Source organism: Hipposideros armiger, unplaced genomic scaffold (genome assembly GCF_001890085.2).
Source record: "Hipposideros armiger isolate ML-2016 unplaced genomic scaffold, ASM189008v1 scaffold_82, whole genome shotgun sequence".
Taxonomy (NCBI): Eukaryota; Metazoa; Chordata; class Mammalia; order Chiroptera; family Hipposideridae; genus Hipposideros; species Hipposideros armiger.
This window is the reverse complement of record NW_017731432.1, coordinates 956,897-970,004: the sequence shown is the minus strand read 5'-3', so window position 1 is coordinate 970,004 and position 13,108 is coordinate 956,897. Positions and strand designations below refer to the sequence as shown.

At 43.9% G+C, this 13,108-nt stretch overlaps 1 protein-coding gene and 1 long non-coding RNA gene across 9 annotated transcripts in view; one reads left to right on the top strand and one right to left on the bottom strand.

The window, feature by feature from the left end:
- Positions 1-13,108, top strand: part of SCMH1 (Scm polycomb group protein homolog 1) — a 151,864-nt gene that overhangs the window by 123,305 nt on the left and 15,451 nt on the right. For all 8 annotated transcript variants that reach the window (XM_019643795.1, XM_019643799.1, XM_019643800.1 and 5 more), the window contains 2 exons: positions 8,958-9,158; positions 10,927-11,118. In XM_019643795.1, the coding sequence (XP_019499340.1) occupies positions 8,958-9,158; positions 10,927-11,118 (393 nt within the window). The remainder of the gene's footprint in view (positions 1-8,957; positions 9,159-10,926; positions 11,119-13,108) is intronic.
- Positions 5,413-11,800, bottom strand: LOC109383397 (uncharacterized). Its single transcript, XR_002124173.1, has 3 exons — positions 11,249-11,800; positions 7,639-7,792; positions 5,413-5,679 (listed from the first exon to the last, which is right to left on the bottom strand). It is a non-coding gene; the product is annotated as an uncharacterized LOC109383397 (long non-coding RNA).

Genomic DNA, 13,108 nt, shown 5'->3' with positions numbered 1-13,108 from the left:
TTCTGTTTTCTGAAAGAGATTATAGAAAATTGGTAAATGTAGTTCTTAAATGTTTGGTAGAATTCAGCAGTGAATCCTTCTGAGCCTGCTACTTTCTATTTTGGAAGTTTATTAATTATTGATTCAAATTCTTCAATAGATACAGGTCTATTCAGATTGTCTTTCTCTTCTTGTTTGAGTTTGAATGTGTCTTTCACAGAACTGGTCCATTTCATAAAGATTATCAAATCTGTGGGCATAGAGTTTTTCATAGTAATCCTTTATTATCCTTTTAATGACCATAGATCTGTAGTGATGTTCCCTCTTTATTTTTGATATCAGTAATTTGCATCATCCCTTTTTTTTCTTATTTAGCCTGTCTAAAGGCTTATTGATTTTATTGATTTTTTTCAAAGAACGAGCTTTTGGTTTTATTGATTTTTCTCTGTTGACTTCCTGTTTTCAATTTCATTGATTTCTGCTCGAATTTTTATTATTTCTTTTCTTCTGCTTACTTTGGATTTAATTTGCTCCTCTTTTTCTGGTTTCCGAAAGTAGAAGCTTAGATTTTAGATCTTCTTTTCTAATATATGCATTCAATGATATAAATTTCCCTCTATCCACTCCTTTTGCTGCATCCCACAGATTTTGATACGTTGTATTTTCAGTTCGTTTAATTGCAAATATTTTTAAATTTCTTTTGAGATTTATTTTTTTACACATGGGTTATTTAGAAGTGTGTTGTTTAATCTCCAATTATTTAGGGACTTTTTAAACCAATCTTTCTGTTACTGATTTCTTGTTTAAGTCTAAGAGCAGACATCATATGATTTCTACTCTTTTTAATTTAGGTTTTTAATTTACTTAAGGTGTGTTTTATGGTCCATAATGTGGTCTGTCTTAGTGAATGTTTCAATGAGTTTGAGAAGAATGTGTGTTCTGCTGTTGTTGGGTGAAGTAGTCTATAGATATCAATTATATCCAGTTGATTGATAATGCTATTGAGTTTAACAGTGTTCTTACTGAGTTTCTGCCTGCTGGATCTGTCCATTCCTGATAGAGGGATGTTGCAGTCTCCAACTATAAGAGTGGATTCATCTGTTTCTTCTTGTAGTTCTATCAATTTTTGTCTTCCATATTTTTATGCTCTATTGTTAGGTACATATACAGTAATATTTGACATGTCTTCTTAGATAATTGGTCTCTATATCATTATGTAATTCCCCTATTTATCTGTGATAACTTTCCTTGTTCTAAAATTTGCTTTCGGAAATGAATATAGCTACTCTAATATTCTTTTAATTAGTGTTAGCATGGTATATCTTTCTCTGCCCCTTTACATTTAATCTAGACATGCCTTTATTTTAAAGTGAGTTTCTTGTAGGCAACACAGAGTTGGGTCTTGTTTTTTGTTCCACTTTGAGAATCTGTCTTTTAATTGGTGTACTTGACCATTAAACCATTGACATTTAAAGTGATTATTGATATAGTTGAATGAATATCTACCATATGTGTTACAGTTTTCTATTTGTTACTCTTGTTCTTTGTTGCTATTTTTGTCTTCCACTCTTTTCCAACTACTTGTGGTTTTACTTTTTTATAACTTCTTTATTTTTCAATTACAGTTGACATACAATATTATATTAGTTTCAGGTGTGCAACATGGTGATTAGAGTTTTATATAATTTATGAAGTGATCACCCCAATAAATCTAGTACCCATTTGACACCATACATAGTTATTACAATATTATTGAATATATTCCTCATGACAAAACTTTTTTTAGTGAATCATCCACTTTCCTTTTTTTTCTTTTTTAAAATTATTTTACATTAGTTTCAGGTGTATGCCATAGTGGTTAGACATTTATAGAATTTATGCAGTGATTCCCCTGATTAGTCTAGCATCCACCTGCCTTTTGTGTTTTTTTGTTTGTTTGTTTGTTTGTGGAGGGCACAGCTAGCTCAGCTCCAAGTCCAGTCACCATATTGTTGCCTGACGGCAGCTTGCGGTCACTCAGCTCAAGATGCTGTGTTCAAATTTAGTTGCGGGGGACTCAGCCCACCATCCCATGCGGGAGTCAAACTGGAAACTTTGTTGCTAAGAGAGCATGCTTTAACCACTGAGCCATCCAGCTGCCCAGTCGGTAGCTCAGGGCAGCTCAGCTCAAGGTGCTGTGTTCAATCTTAGTTGCAGGTGGGCATAGCCCACCATCCCATGCAGGAGTCGAAGGAGGCAACCTTGTTGTTAGGAGCACATGCTCTCACCAGCTGAGCCATCCTGCCACCTGTTGGCAGCTCAAAGACAGCTCAGCTTGGGCGCAGCTCACTGGCCCATGTGGGAATCGAACCAGCAACCCTGTTGCTCAGAGCTTGCGTTCTGAACCAACTGAGCCACTCGGCTGGCCCCCTTTTGTGGTTTTGAGCATTTTATATGATTCCATTTTTTAGTCCTTTCTTACCATATTGTACTTCTTTTTTTACTTTTTTTAGGGTTACCTTAGAGTTTACAATATACATTATAACTAATCCAAGTCTACTTTCAAATAACACTATACCAGTTCACAGATATAATAACAAAATAATCCTAATTCCTCCTTCCCATCCATTATAGGATTGATATTCATTTCACTTACACATAAGTATACATAAGCATATATATATATATGTATATATATGTGTATATATATATAAATGCATATATGTATGTATGTATATATAAATAATCAAATTCATTGTTGCTATTTTTATTTTAAATGAACTATTATCTATTAGATCAATTAAGAATAAGAAAAGTAAGTTTTTATTTTGCCTTCACTTATTCCTTCTTTGATGCTCTTTTTCTCTTTATGTAGATCCAAGTTTCTGACCTATATTATTTTCCTTCTCTCTAAGGAAACTCTTTTTTTAACATTTCTTGCAAGGCAGGTCTACTATAGCAGCAAAATTCTTCAATTTTTCTTTGTCTAAGAAAGTATTTCTCTTTCGATTTTTCTTTCTTTTACTTTTATTAGCATTTGTTTGATGCTGAATTTACTCCCGGGCCATAAGTTTTTGTTTCTTCTGGGAGATCATTTTCTGCTGTGCAACCTCCTCTTCTGGTTTAGGCACAATCTGCGCTTTCTCAGTTAGGACCATCTCAGTGTGGCAGGGAGGGCTCATGTAGGGGTTAATCTGCCCGTGAGCTCTGCAAGTTCTGCACCGCATCTTGGGAGCTTTGCTCACCTGGCTGTGCTCAGTGACCAGAGGATCTGCATCTAAGCCCTTAAATTCAGCATCACTCTCTGCATTCTAAAGCATATGCAGTAAAAATTCAGCACCCTTTTTGGCCCAATGACCCTGCATCCAACCCCACTGTTTAGCCTGGGCACACCTCCCAACTCCACCATTGTAACGACAAAATGGCACACATTGCTTTTGTAACGTGACATCCTTTAGATACTTGGTGGCTTTTCAAACATGCATACCCTTGATGGCCTGGGCAGTTTCACAAGTGTTCTTAAAATGAACCCATAGATTTGAACTCCTCAATTTACATGATTTTGTGCGGTTCTCTGAGTCAAGCGAATGGCAAGCTATTTTCAGAGGTCACCTCAGGCCACTCATGTAAAGAGAGCTCTCTTTTACTTTTGAAGGATAATTATGTAGGGTGCAGAATTCTAGGTTGGTGGGTGTTTTCTCTCGACACTTTAAATATTTCACCCTATTCTCTTCTTGCTCACATGTTTTCTAAGGTTGTAATCTTTATTGTTGCTCCTCTATAGGTAAGGTAGGTTTTTCTTTGATTTTTTTTTTTAAGAATTTTTCTTTATCTTTGATTTTCTGCATTTTGAATATAATATGCCTAGGTGTTGGGGGGTTTTTAGTTTGTTTTTTTTGTTTTGTTTTGTTTTGTTTGCACTTATCTTTCTTTGTGTTCTCTGACTTTTCTAGATGTGTGCTTTGGTGCCTGACATTAATTTGGGGAAATTCTTTGTCATTATTGCTTCAGATGCTTTTTCTGTTCTTTTCTCTTTTCTCATTCTGGCATTCCCATTATGTATGTATGTGTTATACATTTTGTAGTTGTCCCACAATTTTTGGACAGTCTGTTCTGAGTTGTTGATTTGGGTTTTTGGTGTGTTTTTTCAGTCATTTTTCTCTTTGCTGTTCAGTTTTGGAAGTTTCTATTTAGATATCCTCAAGCTCAGCAATTCTTTCCTTGGCCGTGTCCAGCCTACTAATGAGCCCATCAAAGACATTATCCATTTCTGTGACCATGTTTTTGATCTCTAGAATTGCTTTTTTTAATTCTTTTTTAGAATTGCCATCTGTCTGCATGCATTTCCCATCTGTTTTGTATGTTGTCTACTTTATTTATTAGACCCACTAGTATATCAATTATTGTTGTTTTAAATTCTCAATTTAATAATTCCAGCTTCCCTGCCATGTCTGCGTATGGCTCTGATGCTAGCTCTGTCTCTTCAAACTGTGTTGTTTGCCTTTTGGTATAGCTTGGGGGGTTTTTTTGGATTGTTTGTTTGTTTGTTTGTTTGTTTGTTTGTTTGTTTGTTTGTTTGTTTTGACAGCCAGGCACGATGTGCTGGGAAAAGGAATTTTTATAAATAGGCCTTTAGTAATGTGATAGTGAGGTGTAGGAGGAGAACGATTCTATAGTCGTACAAGTGGGTGTCAGTCTTTTGGTGAGCCTGAGGCCCTGGACTGTGAGCTTCACCAGTGCTTCTTAGTCCCATCACCCCTCTGAGGTTGGTCAGGGTGGCTGGAGGGATCTGGAGTTGGGTATTTTGCTTCCCCCTGGTAGGTGAGGCTCTGATCACATCCCAGCAGGTTAAACTCTAGTAAAATAGTTTCTCCTGAGGGCAGGCCTGTTACAAACAGAATGTTCCTTTACCCCTCCCCCTGCTGGAAGCATGAGGGGATTTTTCTCAGATACTCACTGTGAGGACATGGTTAAATTCCTGGAGGTAAAACTCAACAAAGTGCACCTTTGCCCATGACTGGGCCCCCCTTGGAGTCAGTAACTCTCAGACTTTTCTACACCGAGCTTCCAGCAACTCGCCAGTTACAGTTTAGATTTTCCTACCTTGACAATAAATAGTTCCTTTGGAGGTTTCTGTTCATGGGTGTCTGCTCTAGGAAATTGTCATTCTCTGTATTCACCTCTCTCTCCAAATTTGGGGGCAGCAGTTTGCCCTGTAATCTCACTTCTCTGATGGACCTAAAAAGAATTGTTGATTTCTCAATTTGTTCAGCTTTTTACTTATTGTTAGGATGGAGTGAGTAATTCGAATTTTTTTACAATCTCCAATTCTGATTTCATGGATGCAGTAGAAATCCAAAGCATGACAGTATACAAAAATAACATTATGACCTTAAGATTGGGAAGGATTTTTAAAGCAAGACAATAAGCATAAAGTATAAAAGAAAAAGCATATGACCTTTTATATACCTGAAAAAGATAATATCAGTATATTCAACTATTTTAAAATGAAGACAACTCATCTCTCTTCCACATGGCGTCAATTAGGGTGGCTCATCTGGGGCTGGAGAGTCTGTGTCCAAGATGGTTCGTTCACATGGCTGCAAAACTGGTGCTGGCTCTTCTTCTCTGCATGGACCTCTCCAAAGGGTAGCGTGGGCTTCTTCATACCATCGTGGATGGGTTCATGAACCAGTGTCCCAAAAGACAGACAAGTGGAGGCTACCATGTTTTGTTGTTGTTGTTAAAGATTTTTATTGGAGAATTGGGGGAAGGGGAACAGACAAGTTGCTGTCCTTTTGTTCTTCAGTCTAGTTGTGGAGGACGTTGCTTCACTGGCCCAAGTTGGCACCATCATTGCACTCTTCCCGGGTGAGGTAGATGAGTTGCCGGTTTCTGGTCGGCCGCTCACGGCGGCTGCTGGCCGCTCACGCTGGCTGCTGGCTACACACGGTAGCCCATGGCAGCCCACTACAGCAGGGGCTGCAGCCTACGCTGTCACCGGCGACTCACAGCAGCCCAGCTCCAGGTTGAGCTGTTGTTCAGCATCTTAGCTGTCGAGGGCAGTGTCACTGGCCCTCATATGTGGGATCCGAACTAGGGCCCTCTGGCGTCCCAAGCCAGCTCTTAACCAATGTGCCACTCAGCCGGCCCAGGCTACCATTTTTTAAATGTTTCAGTCCAAAATTATCATAGCATCATTTCCACCATATTCTTTTGATCAAGCAGTCACAGAGCCCAGACTCAAGAGAAGGGGAATATCAGTCCACTCTTGACATAAATTATTTATATTTTTCCCGTTGGAATATTCATTCTTCCCCTTGCAAGATTTCCCCGCATTAAGAGTCTCAACTCTTGGGCCGGCCGAGTGGCGCGATGGTTAAGAGATGGCTTGGGACGCCAGAGGGCCCCGGTTCAGATCCCACATATGAGGGCCAGTGACACTGCCCTCCACAGCTAAGATGCTGAACAACAGCTCAACCTGGAGCTGGGCTGCCGTGAGTCGCCGGCAACGGCGTAGGCTGCAGCCCCTGTGGCAGTGGGTTGCCATGGGCTACCGTGTGTAGCCAGCAGCCAGCGTGAGCGGCCAGCAGCTGCCATGAGCGGCCATCCAGAAGCCGGCAACTGATCTGCCTCGCCCGGGAAGAGCGCAATGATGGTGCCAACTTGGGCCAGTGAAGCAACGTCCTCCACAACTAGACTGAAGAACAAAATGACAGCAACTTGTCTGTTCCCCTTCTGCCAATTCCCCAGCACTGTTCCCATCCCCCCAATTCACCAATAAAAATCTTAAAAAAAAAAAAAAGAGTCTCAACTCTTTAAAACATCAGGCTCCAGATGTAGTGTCTCCTCATCTAAATCAGATCCAGGTAAATGAGACTTCTCAGGTGCAGTTTCTCAAGCACAGCTCCTTGAACATAGTTCTTCTCTATCTGAAGACCTGTAAACTAAAAATGTTGTCTGCTCCCCACATGCCCAACATACACTGGTGGGATAGGCATAATAAGATAGCGTATAGATGTGCCCAATCAAAGGGGAGAAAAACTGGAGGCACATAGCAGTCTTTGATCTATAGTAATTCTGAAATCCAGCTGGGCACATGTTGCCAATTTAATTAGATCCAATACTACTTTCTGGGAGTTGTTTTTTTATTACTCTGGGTTTTGTCCCCTGAACCATCATTACTTTTCCATAAGAAAACTGAGATTGCCTTCTCAGTCTTCTTACCTGTACGAGGTTGGGGGTCTAAAGGATTCTTTTCATTTATATCATCTCTTAATATAAATGGAATTATACTATGTACTCTTTTTGATCTGGTTTCTTTCTCTCAAAATAATGTTTTTGAGAAGCACCCTATCAATAATTCTTTTTTTTTTCTGCCAAGTGGTATTCCAATAAATGAATATACCACGATGTGTACAACTATTCTCTTGCTGATGGACATTTGGGTTGGTTCTCATTGGCGGCTGTTATGACTAAGTTGCTGTGAACTTACAATATTTTCATTACTCTTATCCCTCTGAGTTCTTGGATTTTTGTTTTGTGTTCAGCAAAGGAGTCATATTTTGACATGGAAATCCTGTTTCATACTAGACTTAACCAATTCTTCTACTATTAGCTCTCCCTTAATGCCCCCCTCTAGAGGCAGCGGCCCATTCCTGGGCCTTTTGTGAAGGATACAGCGGAGCGGCTTGGCTCTCATCATCCCGCGTCCTTGGTTAAGGGTTCAGCTCTCTTAGGTTGGCTAAGTCAGTCGCCACCTGCCAGGCTGCTCTCCAGCGTCCCAAACTTTATGTTGTCTCCTGTCTTGTTATCTGGCTCGTTTTAGTGGGTTCTAGGAGACAGAGTTACATGTTTGTTTCAGTTCATTTTGTTTACCTTTTCTTTTTTCCTTTCTTTTTCACCTGTCACCTTCCACATCCTGCCTCTCCCATTTCCATTGTCCATTTTCTTCACTCCACTTGCTCCCCTCAGAATTAGAACAATAAAGGTATGAGAGTCCTCAGAGACCATCCGGCTCGGCCCCCTCACTTTACCAATAGTAACCCTGAGGCCGGAAGAGGACAGCCGTCCAGCCACAGCCCACACAGCTACCGCCTTTCTCTTTTTTTACCTTTAATAGCAAAAGCACTTTCGCCCTCCTACCTCTTCAGTTAGTGAGCCTTGAGAGTATGAAGGAGATGAGACCCACGAAAGCGGAAGCCTAGAAGGCAGATCAGCAGGGAGAGTAGCAGAGCTGAGCGGGCCGCTGTGGGTCCTCTCCAGAGACAAGGCAGCAGCTCTGTGTAGGACGGCCTCCTTCTCCTGTGCCCACCAAGCCCATGACCCACACGGTGCCAGGTGGAGGCTGCAGTTAGGAGAGTGCCCAGCTCTCTCAACAGGAGAAACCACTGAAACAAATTTCTACATGGGACCCTCAAGCCCTTTTCATGTTTTTCTTTATTCTATTTTTTTTTCTTTCTATTTTTACTACTTTCTTTGGGCCTGAGTGTTGATATAGATAACAAAGGTACTCCAAGGCTCAGAAAAGAAAGCAAGGCAAGTAACCAGTGGTGTGACCATTCTAAGTCCAAGGCCAAACACACACACTTGCTAATATTGCATAGCCCCACAACTCCTTACACATATAAGGTAAGATACACAAAGAATATGTGAGGCAACAAAGCACCAAAACTGAAAGTACATATATCTGGAAAATTGTTTACATTTTCTTTTCAGTGCACAGAACACAAAGTGTCAGTGCTGTGCCCTGGCTTTTGGTCTGGGCTGTTCTTCCAGCAGGCTGTCTTCCCAGAGCCTTTGGTCATGCAACTTGGGCTGGCAGCAGCTGGGCACAGCCACCCTCTCCTCCCTCCCACAGCGTGTCACCAGCTTAGCAGCTGGAGGCCTGCTCGGGACCAGAGTCCAGGGTACTAAAGACGGAAGAAAGCACTGTTCTCCAACTCCTCTACCCCAAGTGCTCTGGAAGCTTCCTTAATTGAATTCTTTGTCTCCTGCAGTTTGTATTTACTTGAACAAGAACGGCAGCACAGGCCCCCACTTAGATAAGAAGAAAGTCCAGCAGCTCCCTGACCATTTTGGGCCAGCCCGAGCCTCCGTGGTCTTGCAGCAGGCCGTCCAGGCTTGCATCGACTGTGCTTATCACCAGAAAACGGTCTTCAGCTTCCTCAAACAGGGCCACGGCGGTGAGGTTATCTCAGGTAAGTTCCCTTGGGCTGCTATGGCCTCATAGCCAGAAAGCCAGGCCTTCTTAACTGGCTGATTCCTGACAAGGCATCCTGGTTCCCACTTCACACCCGTAGGCCCTAGGAGAAGTGTGAAGGTATTCCCTTCCTCAGAGAGTCCTCATTTTCAACTCTCAGAGCCCCTCTGAGCCTTACGCATACTTCTGCCAAGTAGAATACCACGCAGACTGCTCAACTGAGCCTCTAAACATACTCCTCTTCTGTCTGCCTGCTTCGCCTCTCCATACAGAAAATATATGCGTATGTTGCTTTAAAGGCATTCCAGAAGATAGAATCAAGATGGGGCTGTATTGTAGCAACAGGAGTTTCTTCCACCTGGCGTCAGGGAACCTGGAACTCGTCTCTCATTCTTTTGATTCTTTAGCTTGCCAGTCCTGAGCCAGGCCTGATACAAGGGAGTTGAACCCCAGGGCAGAAAGGGAAGAGTCATTCCCTTTCTTTCCTGCTATGTGAGTCTGAGTCAACTGCACAGTGTTTTTTTGTTGGTGATGTTGTTTTCACTGAGAATGTTCACTTTTTCTACTGTGCACAGTTCTGTTTCAGTTTTCCTAGGTCCAAAACTCTGTTCTTTACCCACCAAAGCTGTGAAGGCTTGACCTAACCTTTCAGTCTGAACTGTACACTGCTCCATAAACTCCTGCCCCTTCCTTCTAACAAGTTCCAATATCCAGCCTCAGGAAGCAGCCGACATGGAAAACCCTGTAAATAATCCAACTGTGTTCTTTTAGCTAACATTTACTGAGCCCTTACTGTACGTCAAGAGGTTTTTGCCAGCCACTGGCTGGGAAAGATGGAGGAAGCAAGATGACAGGCTCTGACTCTGCCCTGGTGGAAAAGAAGATCTCACAGCTAACTTTGAGAAGTGTTACAGTAGAGAAAAATGTGTAGGGTGCTGTGCGAGCCCAGACAAGGGAGTAATTAGCTGTGTGGCGGGTGGAGCAGGCAGGGACAGAACTATCATGGAAAGCTGAGAGCTGCACGGGAAATCAGGCCTTCCTTTCCTTCTGAGGCTGAGACCACTCCCGGACGCTCCTTTGCTTCTCTCAGCGGTCTGCAGTGAACAGGCTTTCTTACTGCCTCTCCAACTGCCATCACCTCCTCTAGGGTTCTCCCTTTGCCCCAAAATGGGTTCCTGAGAATGACCTATCCCCCCATTTCATTGCTGCTCTCAGAGACAAATGCAGGGGCCTTTGCTTTTTAAGGATTATACAGATACTTTTTGAATAGAAGTAGATAGGGAGTAAAATAAAACTAAGCATGGCACAGTTCCAAATGTTGCCGAAATCCTAGTGCCCTTATACAGATCAGATCGTGCACCTAAACCATTGCTGGCAATGGCTGCACTCTCGTCGTCTGCCCAGCTCCTCTGTTCTTAGGCAGTTCTTATGGAAATAGCACCCTAAATGAACACATTTCCTGGACACAGCCCAGCCAACTGATGCAGCAGATAGAATTATGTTCACAGTTGTTTTCACAGGTTGAGTAAAATCATTCCAGAACCCTGGGTGCAACAGACTTGCCCTGGCCACTCCCATTATTACAAGCCCTTTGGAGTTGGAGGCAAAAATCAAACCCTCGAGGGAGGGAGGGAGGAAATGTGGGCACTGATTGCCTTTGTGTAAGCAGGTAAGCCCGAGGCAAGCTGTGGGCTGGACTGCTCCTGCCCAGCGCTGCACTGCACTGCCCGGCTGACGTGCTCAGCCCTGTTTGCTTCACTCCACAGCCGTGTTTGACCGGGAACAGCACACCCTCAACCTCCCAGCAGTCAACAGCATCACCTACGTCCTCCGCTTCCTGGAGAAACTCTGCCACAACCTTCGCAGTGACAATCTGTTTGGCAACCAGCCCTTTACACAGACCCACTTGTCACTCACCAGCACAGAGTACAGCCACAGCCACGACAGGTACCTACCAGGTAGGAGCTGGGATGGGGCCTGGGCTAAGAAACGGGGCAGGACTCGTAGCTGCCAGCGAGGGGCCATCCCTCACTCCTGCCAGCCTGAACCTGGCACCTACTACCAGAGACCTGGTTTCCTGTCCCTTACCTTGGCCACATCTGGGACTTTTTGTTCTCCTCTCATCTTTACTGTCTTCAGGATTTTGTCCCCTCTCTCTAGGATTAACCTTCTTTCCTCTGGATTTTTCTCCCTAGAAAAAGGTGGTTCACAGTGCCCCTTCTGAGCTCCAAGCTACATGTGGAGCCACTGTGAAGCCCCAGTGCATCTCCCAGTGTGAGTTTGGCAGCAGCGGCCTAGCACGGGTCTCCCTTGCCAGCAGGAGGGTTTAGTCTCAGGCTACAGATTGAGAAATTTGCTCCCTGGTGATTGGCCATCCGCTCTTTCCTTTGGCACGTGGCCCTAACTCCTCTAGCACTGCCAGTCTAGCAAGTCAATTCAAGTTCCTGCTGTTTCTAACTAGGCTGGAAAATAACTTTCTTAGTTAACATACCAGACCCACAACGGGAAAGCGGATGCCACGTGGCCGGATCAGTGACTAAGCACTTCCGAGAGGTTAAAGAGTGAATGGAACGGCATCTCTAATCTGGAGCCCAGGACACAGACGACAGGGAGGGAAGGAAAGCTCGGCCCTAAACCTAGCGAGGTAGGTCGTTGTTGAGAGAGGGAGGAAAGGCCTCTGAAGGAGTCCTGTGGACCTTGTCCTGGCCCGAGGAATAGCGGCGGTGCTGTCAGTGTCAGGGCTGTGCTGTCTGTTGATGGGGGCGCGTAAGTCTGAAAGGTGACCCCTTCTGACCTTCTGCACAAGCCTTGTTCCCACACAGCCTGCCCTGTCGTCTTTTTATCATTGTCTTAACAGAATCACTTCTGATGAAAGTGCCACTTCTAAAGAATATGCTCAGGGAAGTGGCTGCTCTCCCAGCCCAGGCCACCCCTCCCCCTCTACATTTTTGCACCCAAATGAGCATTGCTTATGTGACTTGCAAAAAGATAACCTGAATTTTAAATACTTCTTGTTAAGGCCAGACCAGCTGTTCTCTGCAGACATATGTGCGACCCCTTCACTGATCCTTTTTCTCACCTGTCCTGCTCTAGAATGCTTGCTTTCAGCATCAGAATCTCTGAGAACAGAAAAAGGGATTCTTACTTATTGTTAGAACGTTCCACTGGGAGTCTGGGCTGGGCATAGTGGAATTGGTGCAGACAAAGGCAGGCTGTTAAGTATCCCTAGCTAATGGCATTCAGGGGCTCTGAGCTGCACTCCAATAATGACAGTTAGGCCTACCTGGGATCCTAGAAGAACGGATGCATGCAAGGGGGTAGCATGTCCATGAGTGTAGCTGCTAGTCTAAACAGATCTCTCAAAGAAATAGCAACTCAGAATTCCTCAATGGAATAGCATCCTTAAGAACTAAGAGACACATACTGGTGGCAGCAGGCAAAGACCAGTAGGTGTGTACATCATGGGCCTGCGGTCACAAAGGTAGTTTGGCGTTGGGGGGCCTTGACCTTTCCTGGGAATTCCGTTCCAGTTTGCATCTCTTGAATTCAACCACCAGATAAGAGGAAGCATGCTTTAGCCACTCTTCTTGACTCCCAAGAAAGATATCAATACCAGAGTGATCACATTCCACCCCTGGCAGCCCCCCCCCCCCCCCCCCGTTCCCTTCCCCCGTTTTCAAAGCTTCAGCCAGCTCTCTGCACCCTCCTGTGCCCTCTGACCTCTGTGTCTCATCGTGGGTGCTCAGCAGCTTGGCTGCTCTCACCCCGGTTGCTGTTTCTTTCCCAGAAAGGAGCATGTTAACTATGCCCAGACAAGTCGGAGCACTGCCTCCATTTCTGACTCCTCTGGGCTGCTTATCTTTTCTGCCTGCCTACCACCTTGCCTTCCTGACCCTTTGCTCCACCTCTGATCCTTTATCATTTCCTGCACTTTCCTGATCAATTACC